This window comes from Neomonachus schauinslandi, chromosome 11 (assembly GCF_002201575.2).
Source record: "Neomonachus schauinslandi chromosome 11, ASM220157v2, whole genome shotgun sequence".
Taxonomy (NCBI): domain Eukaryota; kingdom Metazoa; phylum Chordata; class Mammalia; order Carnivora; family Phocidae; genus Neomonachus; species Neomonachus schauinslandi.
The window spans coordinates 28078546-28093641 of NC_058413.1; the positions used below are offsets into that span (position 1 = coordinate 28078546).

Below are 15096 nucleotides of genomic sequence, written 5' to 3' on the forward strand. Positions count from 1 at the left end.
TGAAAATGCAACTAATATTATGAGGTTATAAAGCATATGTGAATTGCTAAGTGAATGATACAATAACTAGCATTTATTGAAATACTCTGTAACACAGATTACATGTCTGATTGCATATAGTCCTAACTCTTTTAGATAGGTATTAAGTCCATTTTTTTTTTTTTAAAGATTTTATTTATTTGTCTGACAGAGAGAGAGAGCGAGAGCAGGAACACAAGCAGGGGGAGTGGGAGAGCAAGAAGCAGGCTTCCTGCCGAGCAGGGAGCCCGATGTGGGACTCGATCCCAGGACCCTGGGATCATGACCTGAGCCGAAGGCAGACGCTTAACGAATGAGCCACCCAGGTGCCCGGTATTAAGTCCATTTTACAGATAAAGACACTGAGACTCACTGAGGCATGATAACTTCCTGGAAGTCACACAGCTAAAATATGGTGGATCCAGGTTCTAAATTCAGGCAGGTCAACTTTTTAGAAAAAGTGCTCTCAATGCTATATATTTAAAAAAAATGAACATTAAGATCCATGGGAACCCAGAAGAGAAAGAAAATCTTGCCTATTGAGAGCATTTGGAGAAGAGTTACAAATTAGATAGATGATGGATATCATGAAGACTATTCCAAGCATGGGTGTTGGCATAAATAAGTGTTTGCTGGCAAAGTTTACCTGAAGAACAAACCAGTATTATTGAGTAGTCAGGTCATGTAGGAGTATCAGGGAAGATCAGCTTGGAAACTGAGGATGGGATGGGAGCCATCTCTCATGGATCCTGAAAATGAGTCTAATCTGTACTTCATCCAGGAGAGAGCCACTGAGTTTGTGGGAGGAGGGGAGTAATACAGGAGTCAGTGTAACATAATCCTTTTCCAACTTTGTGATGTTGAGTACGGAAGTTTACTATTCTTAGGCTCCTTTTTCTTATCTATAAAATGAGGATGATAATATCTGCAGAGGTTAATTTGTAAAGCCTGATATATAGCAAGTATTGAGCAAATGTTACATCATATTACTATTATTGATTTGTTTCAGTAAATTTAATCTGAGAACAGTGCATAGTAGCCTAGGCCTATACGTTAGGCCATTAGTTGAGAAATTCTTGAAACATAGTTGTAACAGATAAATGGAAAGGGAAGAGACAGATTACTAGGAATATTTTAGATGAATAATATTAACTTTTTAGGTAGCTTTAAAAAAATCTTTCTATGGTTATTTATGTTGTTTCATAGTATTAATGTGTTCATTACTGTATCAGTAGTCAATAACTGACAACTGAATGTAACTGTGTAATTTACAAAGCACTTTGACATGTTATTGAATTTTATTCTCAGAACCATTCAATAAGATATTATTTCCAGGCCAAGAGAGGTTAAGTAAGTCATTGAAGATCATACAAGTTAATGAAAGTATCAATTTAATACTTGAATTTCCATATACCTATTCTAGTGCTTTCTCTTTTATGTCATATTATGGCAAGAACTGATATAGTATAGCAGGCAACAGTATGAAAAACTATTATTACTACTTTGAGTTAATATCTTTTGTTAGGTATCTATATTAATACCAAGAAAAAAATCAAAGCATGAAAGGAGACAGATAAAATCAGAGTCTACTAGTTATCTAATTTATATGTAAACCCAGTGATATTATCTGAATATAATCTCTGTTCAGATCAAAATATTAAGTGGCTTTAATTTGCCATTTAAAATATCATTAAGACAAATGAAAATAAGCTCTTGCTTTTCTGCACCAAACTGTATTAGGCATTTACTCTCATTCTGGGTGATTGTAAATATTTTACAGTTGAGCTATTTCTTAAGTGTTTTAAATAGTATTGATTATGAAACTTTTTGAAATTTACCATCAGGCCAATGGTAGCAGAGTCTGCATAGAACTATGCTCCGCGGTGTTCTGGGAAAAACCTTTCGACTTGTTGGCTATACTATTCAGTATGGCTGTATAGCTCATTGTGCTTTTGAATACGTTGGTGGTGTTGTCATGGTAAGTTTTTACATAAAAGAATAATAATTTTAAGTATGTACTTTTTTTAATTGAAGGAAAATGTGTTTTTCCTTTATTTTAATTGAAGTCATTTAGTGACTAAAATGTGGCTATTAAAACATAAAATCTTTCTAAATTGTGGGATGTAAGAGACTGTGTTGGAATTAGCACTGGTATAAAATTAAGAACCATTACTTCAAATATGGTTCTGTATTCTGATGGGCCCTATTAATAATCTAATAATAGTTTTCATCATTTATTGATTTCTACTTACTGTGTTCCAGCGATGTTTGATGTTTTATATTTATTAGCTCATTTAATCTTTTCCACTCTGTGAGATACTTACTAGAAATCCATTATATATATGACAAACTGAGGCTCAGAAAGCTTAAGTCACTTGCTTCAGGTTCCACAGTTAGTAAGTAGATTTGGAATTTCAACACAGATTCTCTGATTTTCAAAACTCCTGCTCTTAAACAGTTGTGTTTAACTGTCATTAAAACAAATGATTATTCTGCTTGGTGTCAATATTAAAATGCTAAGGCTGCCCCCCAACCAATGCTTTTTCTAAATATTGCATAATAAATCGGTCAACTGTGACTGTACTGATCTTTTGTCAGGTAAATGAAAGAATAAATTGAATGCCCGGTGAGTGGGTTTTGTTGGTGGTATTGCTATTTTTATCAGGTTTACTCTTAAGGGATTCACAGTCATACAACCTCAAATTTAGCTGGAGAAATGCAAATATATTTAACTGAAAGTCTCCTCTTTTTTTAAATTTACAATGGTACTTCCAGTGGGCTGCAGAGGTAGCAGACATAAACTTTCATTGTGTTCTTTATTATTTCTGCCTCAGTAGGAGGTTTTGAGTAAAAAGTTTTATCAACGCCCAAGTGAAGTCAATGGAGACTGTTGTATTTAGATATTTTAAGTGGCAATGATCATTTATTACAGTTTTGAGGTATATATGAAGATCATTGTTTTAACACACTCTAATAGAAAGTTTTTAAATTGCATCTCATTATGCCACTGTTTTTTCAATAGAAAATGAAGTTGCAGCCCCATCAAATGAATAAGCTATTCTGTTGGAAGAGAACTCAAGGCACGAACTTGTTGAGAATAGTATGATACTACTTAATAAATTACCATCATGGGCACTGGGTATTTGATAATAGCAACAAAATAAATAAATCATTCATTTATTTTTTCAAGTATTTATTATCAGCTTTATGCCAAGCACTCTTTTTGGCATTGGTTATATAACTGGGAACATGAGTGATAAGGTCCCTGACCTCATGGAGCTTACATTATACAGGATGATCAAAATTTGGAAACATAGGTATTTTATTCATATATTGTAATGTATTCTCAGTAAACTATTTTTAATATTTTTGCCTGTGTTCCCAGATCTGGTGGCCACTGTGTAGGGTTGAGCTTATCTAGCAGCTTCCAACTTATAAATCATCCTCCAAATTTGAACGTTTGTTTGATTTTCTTTCTTATAAGCCTGTTCAGATAATTTGTTAAATTAAAAAAGGGTTTCAATTCAAATTAAAAAATTACCTCTCTTTTCAGTGTTCTGGACCATCAATGGAGCCTACAATTCAAAATTCAGATATTGTCTTTGCAGAAAATCTTAGTCGACATTTTTATGGTATCCAGAGGTAAATTTCTGTCATAGATATATTAAAGTTATAGTGAAAACATGTATACACATTGTGTCTTTTTTGTAGTTTAACTTTATCTTTAAAAACTCTTTTTTAAATAACCAAATTAATGGCCAGCTAGTTAAAATTTTAATTCAAATATTTTCTCTGCTTGAGAAATTTTAATAGTTTCTGTAAACATGCACAGTCTTTTGGGTCCTTGTGTCCCTTGCATTATTGGCTGAAATAGAACAGCAGTCCCTTTTATAATGTACGATCAAGCCTACTTTACTTTTGGTCGGGGGGGTGGCTCTACAGAGTTTTGAGTGAAGAACCTAGGGACTTAGGAACTACATTACATACCAAATCAGTGATTGGTCTTTACATTTTTTAATACTGTATTTCTATTGATGACTGTCTTATTCTCGACAGCTTATGATGAGCACTTGATGATCTTTAGACGATAGCACCATATATAGCTGGGAGCCAGGAATCTTATCTATCCCGAGTCTCCCAATTGATTAAGTTGAAAAACTCCTTACAAATACTGTTTGCCACTAAGGTTTGTTTTTTTTTTTTTTAATTAACATATAATGTATTATTTGTTTCAGGGGTACAGGTCTGTGATTCATCAGTCTTACACAATTCACAGCACTCACCATAGCACATACCCTCCCCAGTGTCCATCACCCAGCCACCCCATCCCTCCTACCCCCCTCCACTCCAGCAACCCTCAGTTTGTTTCCTGAGATTAAGAGTCTCTTATGGTTTGTCTCCCTTTCTGGTTTCATCTTGTTTCATTTTTCCCTCCCTTCCCCTATGATCCTCTGTCTTGTTTCTCAAATTCCACATATCAGTGCAACTAAATTTTTAAAAATCCTATTCTAAATGGTGTTTCCAGTCCCTGTGATACTGTTTATTCTACTTAACTGTATATTATTCCTTCTGAGTGAATGTCAAGTATTAGTAATTTAATGTATTTTCTAAAGGGCACCTGATTCCCTAAAATTTTGGGTTCATTAGTTTTTCATAACTCTGAAAAAATAATACCACCTTTTCATTTGCATAAACTTCAAATTTGGCTCACTAGAGTTGGTATTTAGCTTATGGTATAAGTAGGTTTAAGCACTCCTCTTTGATTATTTGCCTTTTCTGTAGTCTGTTTCACATTACCTAAAAGTCATCAAGAATGGTGTAAAACTGTTCTTTGAATTTTAGATTCTGTAGATAGAGGTTATCTCTTGGTCAAGCTGTATAGTCTAGCATCGTCCCTAGGTAAAATTCTCCTTCAGATCTTTTACTCATAACAACTTCAAGACACCTAATTGATAATTATGGGGTTATAAAATAAGACGTAACAGGTTGTGTTCTAGCTTTCTTTTCTTTTTAACTTATATCCAAATCACTTCATACAGTCTTTGGATTAACTGGAGGCCTAGCATCACTGCAGCATGAAGATAAGCTGCTATTTTCCATGCTATTGACATGATTTTACTCTCAGTCCTTGAGCATCCTTAACAAGGAGCTGAACTTGTTGGCTAAATAGATTGTGAATGAATAGCTCAGAATCATCTTTTTTTTTTAAATAATCTTTGCATTCAGATGGGTAATACAAATAACTACATTCAGTAAGTTAAGATTCTTGTAAGGTTTCATTTTGTATTTGGTTCAATCAAGGGGCCCCTTAGATTGAAGGACAGCTTAAAATCTGGCATTTATATGACATATACCAAATAACTTTTATAACCAAGGTTGTCAGTTAGCAAGTTCAACTTTAAAAATAGTACTGTTCTGAGTATTCTTTTTCTTATATCTGTAGCACAGAACTCCTGAGATTTCAGGGGAATCTCTGACCCTTGGCAAGAGATCTGTTAGCTAGCTGCTTGTTTCTAAAGCTAGAATAGCCATCCATTTAGGAAAAATGAAAGCCTCCATAACTGGTATCTAAAGCACATGGATCTCTTTTCAGTTAAATGCACAGAACACTCATATTTAAAACAGAGTCTCTTATTACTACTATTACTACTTATTCTTTCACCAAATAGTTAATGAGCACCTAATTTATAAGATGTGCAGTACAGAGAATGTTAAGATGAGTAAGATATTGACCCTTTTCAAAAGCTTACAATTTAATTGGATAATAAGCATGTTTATAACTATAAATGAGAAAGGAAAATTTCTATTAAGTTCCTTTTAAAACCCTATTTGAAAAGAGTTGAGAAACCAAGGAATAATTACTTTGATCTAAGCTCTATACATATATCTAGTTAGACCACCAGAAGTATAGTCTGCCTAAATATTGGTTTCTGTAAAAACATCTTGACTGAGGGGCACCTGGCTCAGTCAGTAGAGCATGTGACTCTTAATCTTAGGGTTGTGAGTTCAAGCCCCACATTGGGCGTGGAGCCTACCTAAACTAAACTAAATAAATAAATAAATAAATAAAATTTTTAAAATAATTAAATAAAATATTTTTAAAAAGCTACCTTGGCTGAATTATGATTTTTATGTTGCCATGTTAGTGCAGAATTTAAGGATCATATTTATTATTTTGTTAAAAAATGAAAGCTGAATAAAACACCCACAGAAAACATTTCTTTCCCCAAAGCTAGCCAAAATCAACTTTGTTTAGTATGTAATAATCTTTGCAAACTTGTTCATCCGAAAGTTCCACTGGCATGGTTCCATTTGGTTGAAAAGAGACTAGTTTATCCCATTTCAAAAAAAAGGCATCCTTATAATACCTGCAAATATAGAATTTAGTGTTTTAATAGCTTTCAACTCTAACCACAAGAAATTATCATTCCCCTGAATACTATTACTGTAAAATTTCTGAGGAGGATCGTGTCTTTTATTACCTTACATGAGAATCCTTCTTGTATATTCCTCTTTGATTTAGGTGTTTAAGACAATTTTATTTTACCTCCCAAACTAAACTTTATTTTGTTAATCATTCCTGTGTAATTAATCAGATTTTCATTTTTGACTTGGCTACCAAAAGGTTTAGAACTCTTATTAATACTTATATGTAGCGATAACTAGGTTTCTGATTTGACTGTCATTTTCCTTTTATTTTTATGGCTTTTGATATTTTGATATATGCACCTTTTATTATAAGTAACATCAAATTATTTATGGAACTATGTACAGATAATATAGACAATTAAATCCTTTCAAATATGTGTGTTAGTCGACAGAATTCACTTACTACTCATTTTTTTCAGAAAGAGTGTTGTGTTCTGTTTGGTGAGTGCTTAGTCCTATTTTGTCTCCTTCCTCCATTTTGTCTCCTTTATTTACACTTTTAAAGATCTTTCTTTTTCTTCTAATACATGTATATTGTTACTTCTTCCATGAATCATGCCTTCTACATGTATTCATACCCATGTTGGTATTCTATGTTTGATGTACCAATTTACTTTTTGTAGTATACGTTTGGGCAGCTTTTAGCATTTTATTTGGCTGTGTCTTCTGATATTCTTCCTCAAAAAGAAGTTTTTTTGACTATACTGTAAATTATCTTGTTATTTATATGCTGTAATTCCTTGATTCTTTGAGCTCTAGGGAAATATTTATGCTGTTCCTATGTTTTTATGTGCTCTAGAGTCAATCAGTACTAATGGCTGGACAGTAAAATTTACTTAATTTGGTGGTACTTATGTGGAATTGCTTTTCTATAGTTTTGGTTCTAAAAATTTGGATACAGAAGTAACACATAGTGGATAAAGTGCAGAAGATGGTTGTTATGGAATTACCAGAAATTTTAAAATCTTCTAATAGTTTTTCCACTACTCCTGTTGGATTCTGACCCATAAAACTCAGTCACAAAGTTTCTCAAAGCTGGTAAATATATGAGAGGGTCAATATGTGAGAGGATAAAGGGTGTGGCTTTGTTTAAGTTATAAAAGTATTATAGCAGTGCCATCCATGTATTTATGTTTAATAAATAACACTGACCTTTCTTTGACTTTTTTCCCCTCAGAGGTGACATTGTGATTGCAAAAAGCCCAAGTGATCCAAAATCAAACATTTGTAAAAGAGTAATTGGTTTGGAAGGAGACAAAATCCTCACCAATAGTCCATCAGATTTCTTTAAAAGCCATAGTTATGTAAGTAACATTTTAATTATTACTCATTGATTAATATTAACTGAACACACTGACAAAAGAAAATAACTTTAATTCACATTTTGAATATAAGTTAAAATGCTGCATTCAGTAGAAATTAAGTATGTTTGTATCCAGAACAATTTGGCCATTATATTTTATATATTTTAGTTTCTTTTAAAACCCTATATAAATATCTCAATAATTGTTGCAGGCAAGATTCACCAATGGATGTCAAAATTTTGGGCAAAAGTTTGAGAAAAATAGTTTATTTGCACAGTCTCAAGGTATCTCTTTCAAGATATTACAAAGGGACAGATAGTAGTTGGTAGAGGAGAAACTAGCAAACACCACCTTAATTGAGTGATCAAGGTTAACTTCACCAATAAAAAGACATATCAACATAATGTAGCCCCTGAAATGAAGCATTAAGAAAGGCACATCACATTTGTGATATTTTTGCAAAAGTAAGTGTAACCTCAGTCTAATCATGAGAAAATATCAGACAAACCCTGAGTGTCATTCTGCAACATAACTGACTAAAACTCTTTCAAAAATGTCAAGGTCATGAAAAACAAGGAAAGACAAAAATTGTCTTAGATTGGAGAAGACAAAGGAAACATGCCAGCTAAATGCCATCTGGGATCCTGGCTTAGAAAATTTTTCCACTGACTTATTAGTGGCAAATATGGTAAAATCAAAGTCTATAGTTTAGTCTTTTTAAATCCTACTTAAATTTTTAGGCTAGAAATTGTATATACCTTGCTCTAGTCAACTTGACTATCCAATTAGAAAAAGAAAGCAAGAGCAGCAGGATGGACGAGTGAAGAGCAGATGTAATTTTAGCTCCTCTCACCGATCACATGGCTGCCATGACAGAGCTTATGGAGGGGAGGGTGGCCTTTTGTTTACTCAGCATATACTTGTCTTACTTTAATAATTATAACTTAATTTTTTACTTTTCTTTAAATTTTCTGTGTCACCCTCAAATTATTGATGCAGCTGTTAGATTTGTTAACTAACTTTACCTCTATTTTCATCCCCAATATAAGCAAATAATTAAGAGTTAAATTGTCTTGATCATTGTGTATTTATTTTGAACTATAATAGCCTCTGATTGCCTTGTAAGTTTGATCAATAGATTATTAAATCTATTATTTTTGTACCATCATAATAGATTATGGTTCAGCAGTGCAAATGCTTTTATTGTTTATTACCACAGTGCTAAATATACTAGTAATTGTTAGCTGATGGTGATAATGTTGAAGGTGATAGTGTGGTATCAGGTAATCTATTTTTTCTATGACCTTCATCATGGACATTGTATCCTTTTATTCTTCAAAAATGTCAGAATTTTACATAATGATTTCACCTTCATATGACTTAACATTTCATGAGACCTTCTAGTCACTTTTAAGTTGTTTTAGCAACAAGCATATGCTTAGGTAGAAGTATCAATAGGCAGAACATACCCATATCAATAGGTAGAACAACAAAACATGTAAGTAATGGCATCTGCTATCTGTGTACTTAAACACCACACAATTGTTTTCTTTTTAAGAGTTATTAGAGGAAGAATATCAGGGGATTAGATATTTACTAAGTACCGAGAAGACAATCAGAGGAGTATAAGATGTAAATTTTTTTGAATATTCTATTTAAGGAAAATATTCATTGAATTTTTATGTTCAATGAATGGATAAATTAGAGAACACTGCTATATTGTTCTAGGTATATTCCAATCACTTTGGTTTGCATGTTTATAAATGACAGACATAATTGTAATACTATTGGCCAACACTCATTATATACTTCATCTGTACCAGATACTGTTGACACTCTTCACAAGGGTTAATTTATAATCATCACAACAGCAACCCAATAACATAGGTAGTGACAGTATTTGACAGATAAGAAAACTGGACAATGGGTAGGTTAAACAGATTGCCCAGTTTCAAACAGTTAGTGGAAAAAAAAAAAAAAAAAGGTTGGAATTCAAACACAAGTAGCCTGGCTCCATAGAGAATTTATATTCCTTACCATGCTACTACTACTTCTCCCAAAATATTCTCTACTGATTATTATTATTATTTATACTCCCATCTCATCAAATTGTACTTCCCTTAAAGTATATTTGTCTTCATTATTTTTTAAAAAGAAAGGTAACTATTTCTGATCAGGGACAGTATTGGTCCTAAAAGAGAAGCCAGTGATTTTTTGAAGGCTTCCCTGCCTCCACCAGTTTTTCTAGGCTGGGTTTTTCAAGCAACAAGAATTGTGTAGTTATTATAGAACCACTTTAGCAAATGTGTTCCATTAATCAAGGTGATTTATAACAAAAATTCATCCAAGTTTGGAGCACTCTGAAGAGATATCCAAACCTTTACACAGTCTCCTCCTCTAGAGGGTTCCCTTTTTCAGTTATCTCTGAAGCACAGTGGTGCTGTATTTTATGAAATGGGTTCTTTCCTTTACCGATGTATCATCATAGAAAAATCATTGTTTATGATGAAGACATTACTATTCAGATCTTGATTGAGCTGCTTGGTAAAGGTGATGAATGTTAAATGTGTTTTGAATTCCAGCCCCCCCCCCCCCCCCCAAAATTCTCCTAAGTAGGTGTTTCGGAAAGAAAACACCAAAATTGTCATTTGGAACCTAGAACGTAGAGTTTAGCATATGAAAGAAATAGCATTGTTCCTAAGTTGGCAAAAAAGAATATAAACAGATCATTGGTTAAGTGATGTGGAACCATTTTATTCAGTCTGGAGTTCTAAAAGTCCATGTGGTAGCAATACTTAACAAACCATGATTTATTTTTTACATGAAGCATTTGGAAACTGAGCAGTCCCTATCAGGTGCTGTTGCAGTGGGTTTTGCTCATTTCAATGGTATTGAGGCCAGTAATTCTTGCTTTGGGTTATGGGCTAAGCATTGGCTACTAGGATATGAGCTTAATTTGTGACTTTCAAAAGAAATATATACTCAGCTCAAACATCTTGAATAACTTGCCTTTCTATACTATAAGAATTCCTCAGTTTGAAGTTAAAAGCCACTAATTTGCCAAAAATAATTTAGTTGGAAATAGAAGCATTTAGCAAATAGGAAATACAAAAAATGAATGGTCATTATCCTATTGATTTGCACAGTAGGCAAAATGCAGTGTAAAAACCTATATAGTGTAGTTTCCATTTTCCTAGGGAAAATAGGGCCAGGGCTCAGGTAATATAGTGAAATTTTGTTATAAAGTTAATGAAAAGATGGAGAAAAACACTTTATAATTTTTCTGAAGGTAACACTGTGTGATAGTCCAGGGCTATGATTTTAATCCATGGTGTAACTGTGGTACAGTTTAGGCATTTTGCAATATATTAAGTTCCTATTAGCAAATACGCTATAAAATTTACCATATAAACAAACTCCTTTGACACTACATCCTCCTATAGGGAAGAGTTGTGTCTACTCATTGACTCTGCCTTGAACTTCATATTCTTTCTTGAGCTCATTCCTGTTAACGTTTTGGTCCCCACCACTTCTCTGAAACAGTTCTTGTCAGGGGTCCCAACTGTTATCCATCCAGTGGTCAACTTCAGTCCTCATTTTACTTGACCTGTTGTTAGTATTTGAAATACTTGTTCTCAAAACCTGGTTTCACTTAGTTTTGGGGACAGCACATTCTCTGGGTTTTTTTCCTATCTTTCTGTTTCTTCTGAGATTCCTTTGTTGGTTCCTCCAAACTTTGGAATAACTAACGGTTCATATTTTAAACTTCTTCTCTTCTTCATATACACTCACACATTAGGTGGCCTCATCCTGTCTCATGCTTTTAAATACTACCTAACTTAACTCCCAAATTTATATCAACTACAACCTCTTTCCTGAACTTCAGAATCATATATCTAATAGTTTGCCTACTATCTCTACCTTAGTATACAATGGGCACTTCAAACTTAGTATGTCCGAAACCAAACTCCTGATCTTCTTTCCCAAACTGGCTCCTCCCACACATATCCCCATCACAGCAATGGCAACTCCATTCTTCTGCTTGCTCTGGTTATAAATCTTGGAGTCTTCCTTGACTCTTTTCCTCTTTCGCTGCACATCCAATCCTTTAGCAAATCATGGATTTGCTGTATTTTTTAAATATAATCAGAATTAGACCACTTCTTGCTACTATCTCTGCTACTACTGGGGTGCAGGACAAATTCATATCGTTTTCTTGCGATAACTTCTGAACTGCTCTCTCTGTTTGTACCATTCCCACTTTCTTGTGTTTTTCTTTTTAAAAATTATATATATGTGAATAACAACATCATTGTTTTTATTGGCAGAGATCTGAGCAATAGAAACAGTTTTACATTTCAGAAAGAACTGATTAAATGTTCTCAGGATAAAAATACAGTGTTTTTTAAAAGAAGTTGTAAATGGGGCAATATGCCAGTGATAAAGGTGTTTGACAGTATATTGGAAAATATTTTTGAAAAACTGATCAGCAAACTGAAAAACTCACTAATTGAACAGCTTTAGAAAATGGTCAGTGTATATAGTTAACACTAATAGCCCCTTAAAGTGTACTGTGTATTTAGGTTATAGTTCAGATCCTTGAATATCCTAATGCTGTTTTTGTTTGTTTAAATGTCATTTACTTTAGCTAAAAGTCACAACCATATGGTCTTCTATTACCACTTGTATTATAAACACAAAAAGTACTCATGTGTAGGGAAAGGAGTCATCAGGTTGAAAGGGCTTGTTTATTATAAGCTGCTGATACACTAAATCCTTATGTCATTTAAATAGAAGAACTACCTAATAATGTCACTCATTACAACTAGGATATCTAAACAAGGGACTTGCTTTTTGCAGACTTTAGTGATAAAAACCTGTGCTACACATCCATTTCTCAGCAACGGGTCCCAGGATAATCAATCATGGCATACTGCTAATGCCTTGATTGCAGCTGATGTGGAGGAAGTATGTTTACTCTCTTGCTAAAGTGAGGTTCACTGCGGAGATGACGTGACTTTTTCATCCTATAGCTAACACAATTCTGAAGATAAATTTGACTTATTGTTTACGATTCTGAGGTGTTTTCCTTCTGATATTAACATTAAATAATCATCTTTGAGGTCTCCACAACTTAAGCATTTTCTGATGTGTTCTCTGAACATTTTCAGAATAATCTTTTTTAACAATAACATTTAGTTTATAGGATTTTATTTTGTAGAAATGTATTTTATCTTAATACGTTTGTGTATATATATGTTCATATATATATGCACAAAGATCACATTTCTGCTGAAAGAATAGCAAGTCTTCCTGAAACAGTTTTGTTCACCTAAATGTATTTTAACCACTCAAAGTTGGAAAATCAGTGCCATTGCTGTGAGTAGAGGGGGGGCAGTTATGCAGTTCAGTAAAATGAAAGTATTTATGTATATTTATCTGAAAGTTATATGAGACCTCTCTACTTTAAGGTTGCCTAAAACGAATTGGGAGAAATTAAGAAAACTGAAATTGTAATGCTACTGTTCAGTAGAAGCATCTGAAGCAGACTCCCATCTCTGATGGTAGTAAAGACAATATATTCCAAGTGTCATGTGACTTCCTAATCTGATACAGTGGTCTGCTGGAAAGTTGCTGTTGAGTAGCTGGAATATGTTCAAATGTCTTGAAATAAGCAACTAAATGAAGTTCTTGTGTTACCGCTTTGGGTAATTCTGTGGGTTTCAGTGACTCATTGTTAGTCCGTAAAAGCATTCTCATTCTACTAAACTATCATCTACCTAAATAAGAATAGAAAGGAGGAATAACATGTAAAAGTAGGTGTGCATGGAGTACCTGGGTGGCTCAGTTGGTTAAGTGTCCGACTCTTTTTTTTTTTTTTAAAGATTTTATTTATTTATTTGAGAGAGAGAAAGAGCACAAGAGGGGGGAGCGGGAGAGGGAGAAGCAGACTCCCTGCTGAGCAGGGAGCCCGATGCGGGACTCGATCCAGAGACTCCAGGACCATGACCTGAGCCGAAGGCAGTCGCTTAACCAACTGAGCCACCCAAGCACTCAAGTGTCCGACTCTTGATTTCGGCTCAGGTCATCATCTCAGGGTTGTGGGATGGAGCCCCACGTTGGGCTCCATGCTCAGCAGGTGGTCTGCTTGGCATTGTCTCTCCCTCTACCCCACCCTTCCCTGCTAACTCGTGCTCTCTCAAATAAATCTTTAATAAACGAAAATAGGTATGCATGTTATAAGACAGTTGAAGATTATAAATTAGCAAGAAACTGTTGGCATTACAAGCCACTGTACTGCTAACCTACATGTATGAGTGCTTTCCTCTTGCATTAGAATTGTTGTAACTATTGTAAGAAAATGTAGGAATCGGGGCGCCTGGGTGGCTCAGTCGGTTAAGCATCGGACTCTTGATTTCGGCTCAGGTCATGATCTCAGGGTTGTGGATTGAGCCCCACGTCGGGCTCCGCACTGGGCATAGAGCCTACTTCAGCTTCTCTCTCTCCCCCTCTCCCCCTCTCTAGTCCTCCCTTTCTTTAAAAAAAAAAAGAGAAGAAGAAAAGAAAAAATAATGTGGTAATCATTTAGTTTGTTACAGCTAGTGCCGGCATCCCCACCAAACACATGAAGTGCCGACAGATTTGTCTCTTTAAAACTGTAGGGTGAGTAATTTAAAATTCTAAGATGCAACTTAAGATTCTGACCTACTTCTTGCACATTGTATATATGAATCTCTAAATCAGGAAGGATTAGAGAAACTTTGTCATCTGAAGAGACTTGAAATTTGACCTGACTTCTAAAGAAAATTGAAGTAGGTGTAGGTAGATAGACCAATATGGACTTGTGACCCTAAGTACAAATGTTGTACCTAACCCCAAACAAATCCCAGCATGCATCTTTAAGGATAAGCTCAGAAGCAGCTACAACCACTGGACTTAGGGGGCAGGGAGATGGGGTGGAAGAGAAGACTTAAATGCCCCTCAGCAAGCTGTGGGGGTGGGCAAAATTTGCCAGACATTAACTTCACAAGTTTCCTTTTATTTATTTATGCATTTATTAATTCCACAAATACTGAGCACTTACTTGAGGGCCAGAACCATGTCAGAGGAGGTAAGTCTGCCTGCAGTTGTCCTATACAATAGACCTTTCTGCAAAAGTGGAATATTCTGTATCTGGACGGTCCAGTATGATAGCCACTAGGCATATGTGACTGCTGAGCACAGGACACATGGCTAGTGTGTCTGAAGAACTGAATTTGAATTTTATATAATTTGTAAAATTAAATAGCCACATGTGTGACTAGCAGATACCATAATGGACAGTTCAGCTTTAGAAGCTTGTAGC

General features: G+C 34.5%; 1 protein-coding gene across 4 annotated transcripts in view; it reads left to right on the forward strand.

Moving 5' to 3' along the window:
* Positions 1–15096, forward strand: part of IMMP1L (inner mitochondrial membrane peptidase subunit 1) — an 80908-nt gene that overhangs the window by 52571 nt on the left and 13241 nt on the right. For all 4 annotated transcript variants that reach the window (XM_021685337.2, XM_021685336.2, XM_021685338.2 and 1 more), the window contains 3 exons: positions 1863–1996; positions 3572–3660; positions 7625–7751. In XM_021685337.2, the coding sequence (XP_021541012.1) occupies positions 1892–1996; positions 3572–3660; positions 7625–7751 (321 nt within the window). In that variant the 5' untranslated portion in view covers positions 1863–1891. The remainder of the gene's footprint in view (positions 1–1862; positions 1997–3571; positions 3661–7624; positions 7752–15096) is intronic.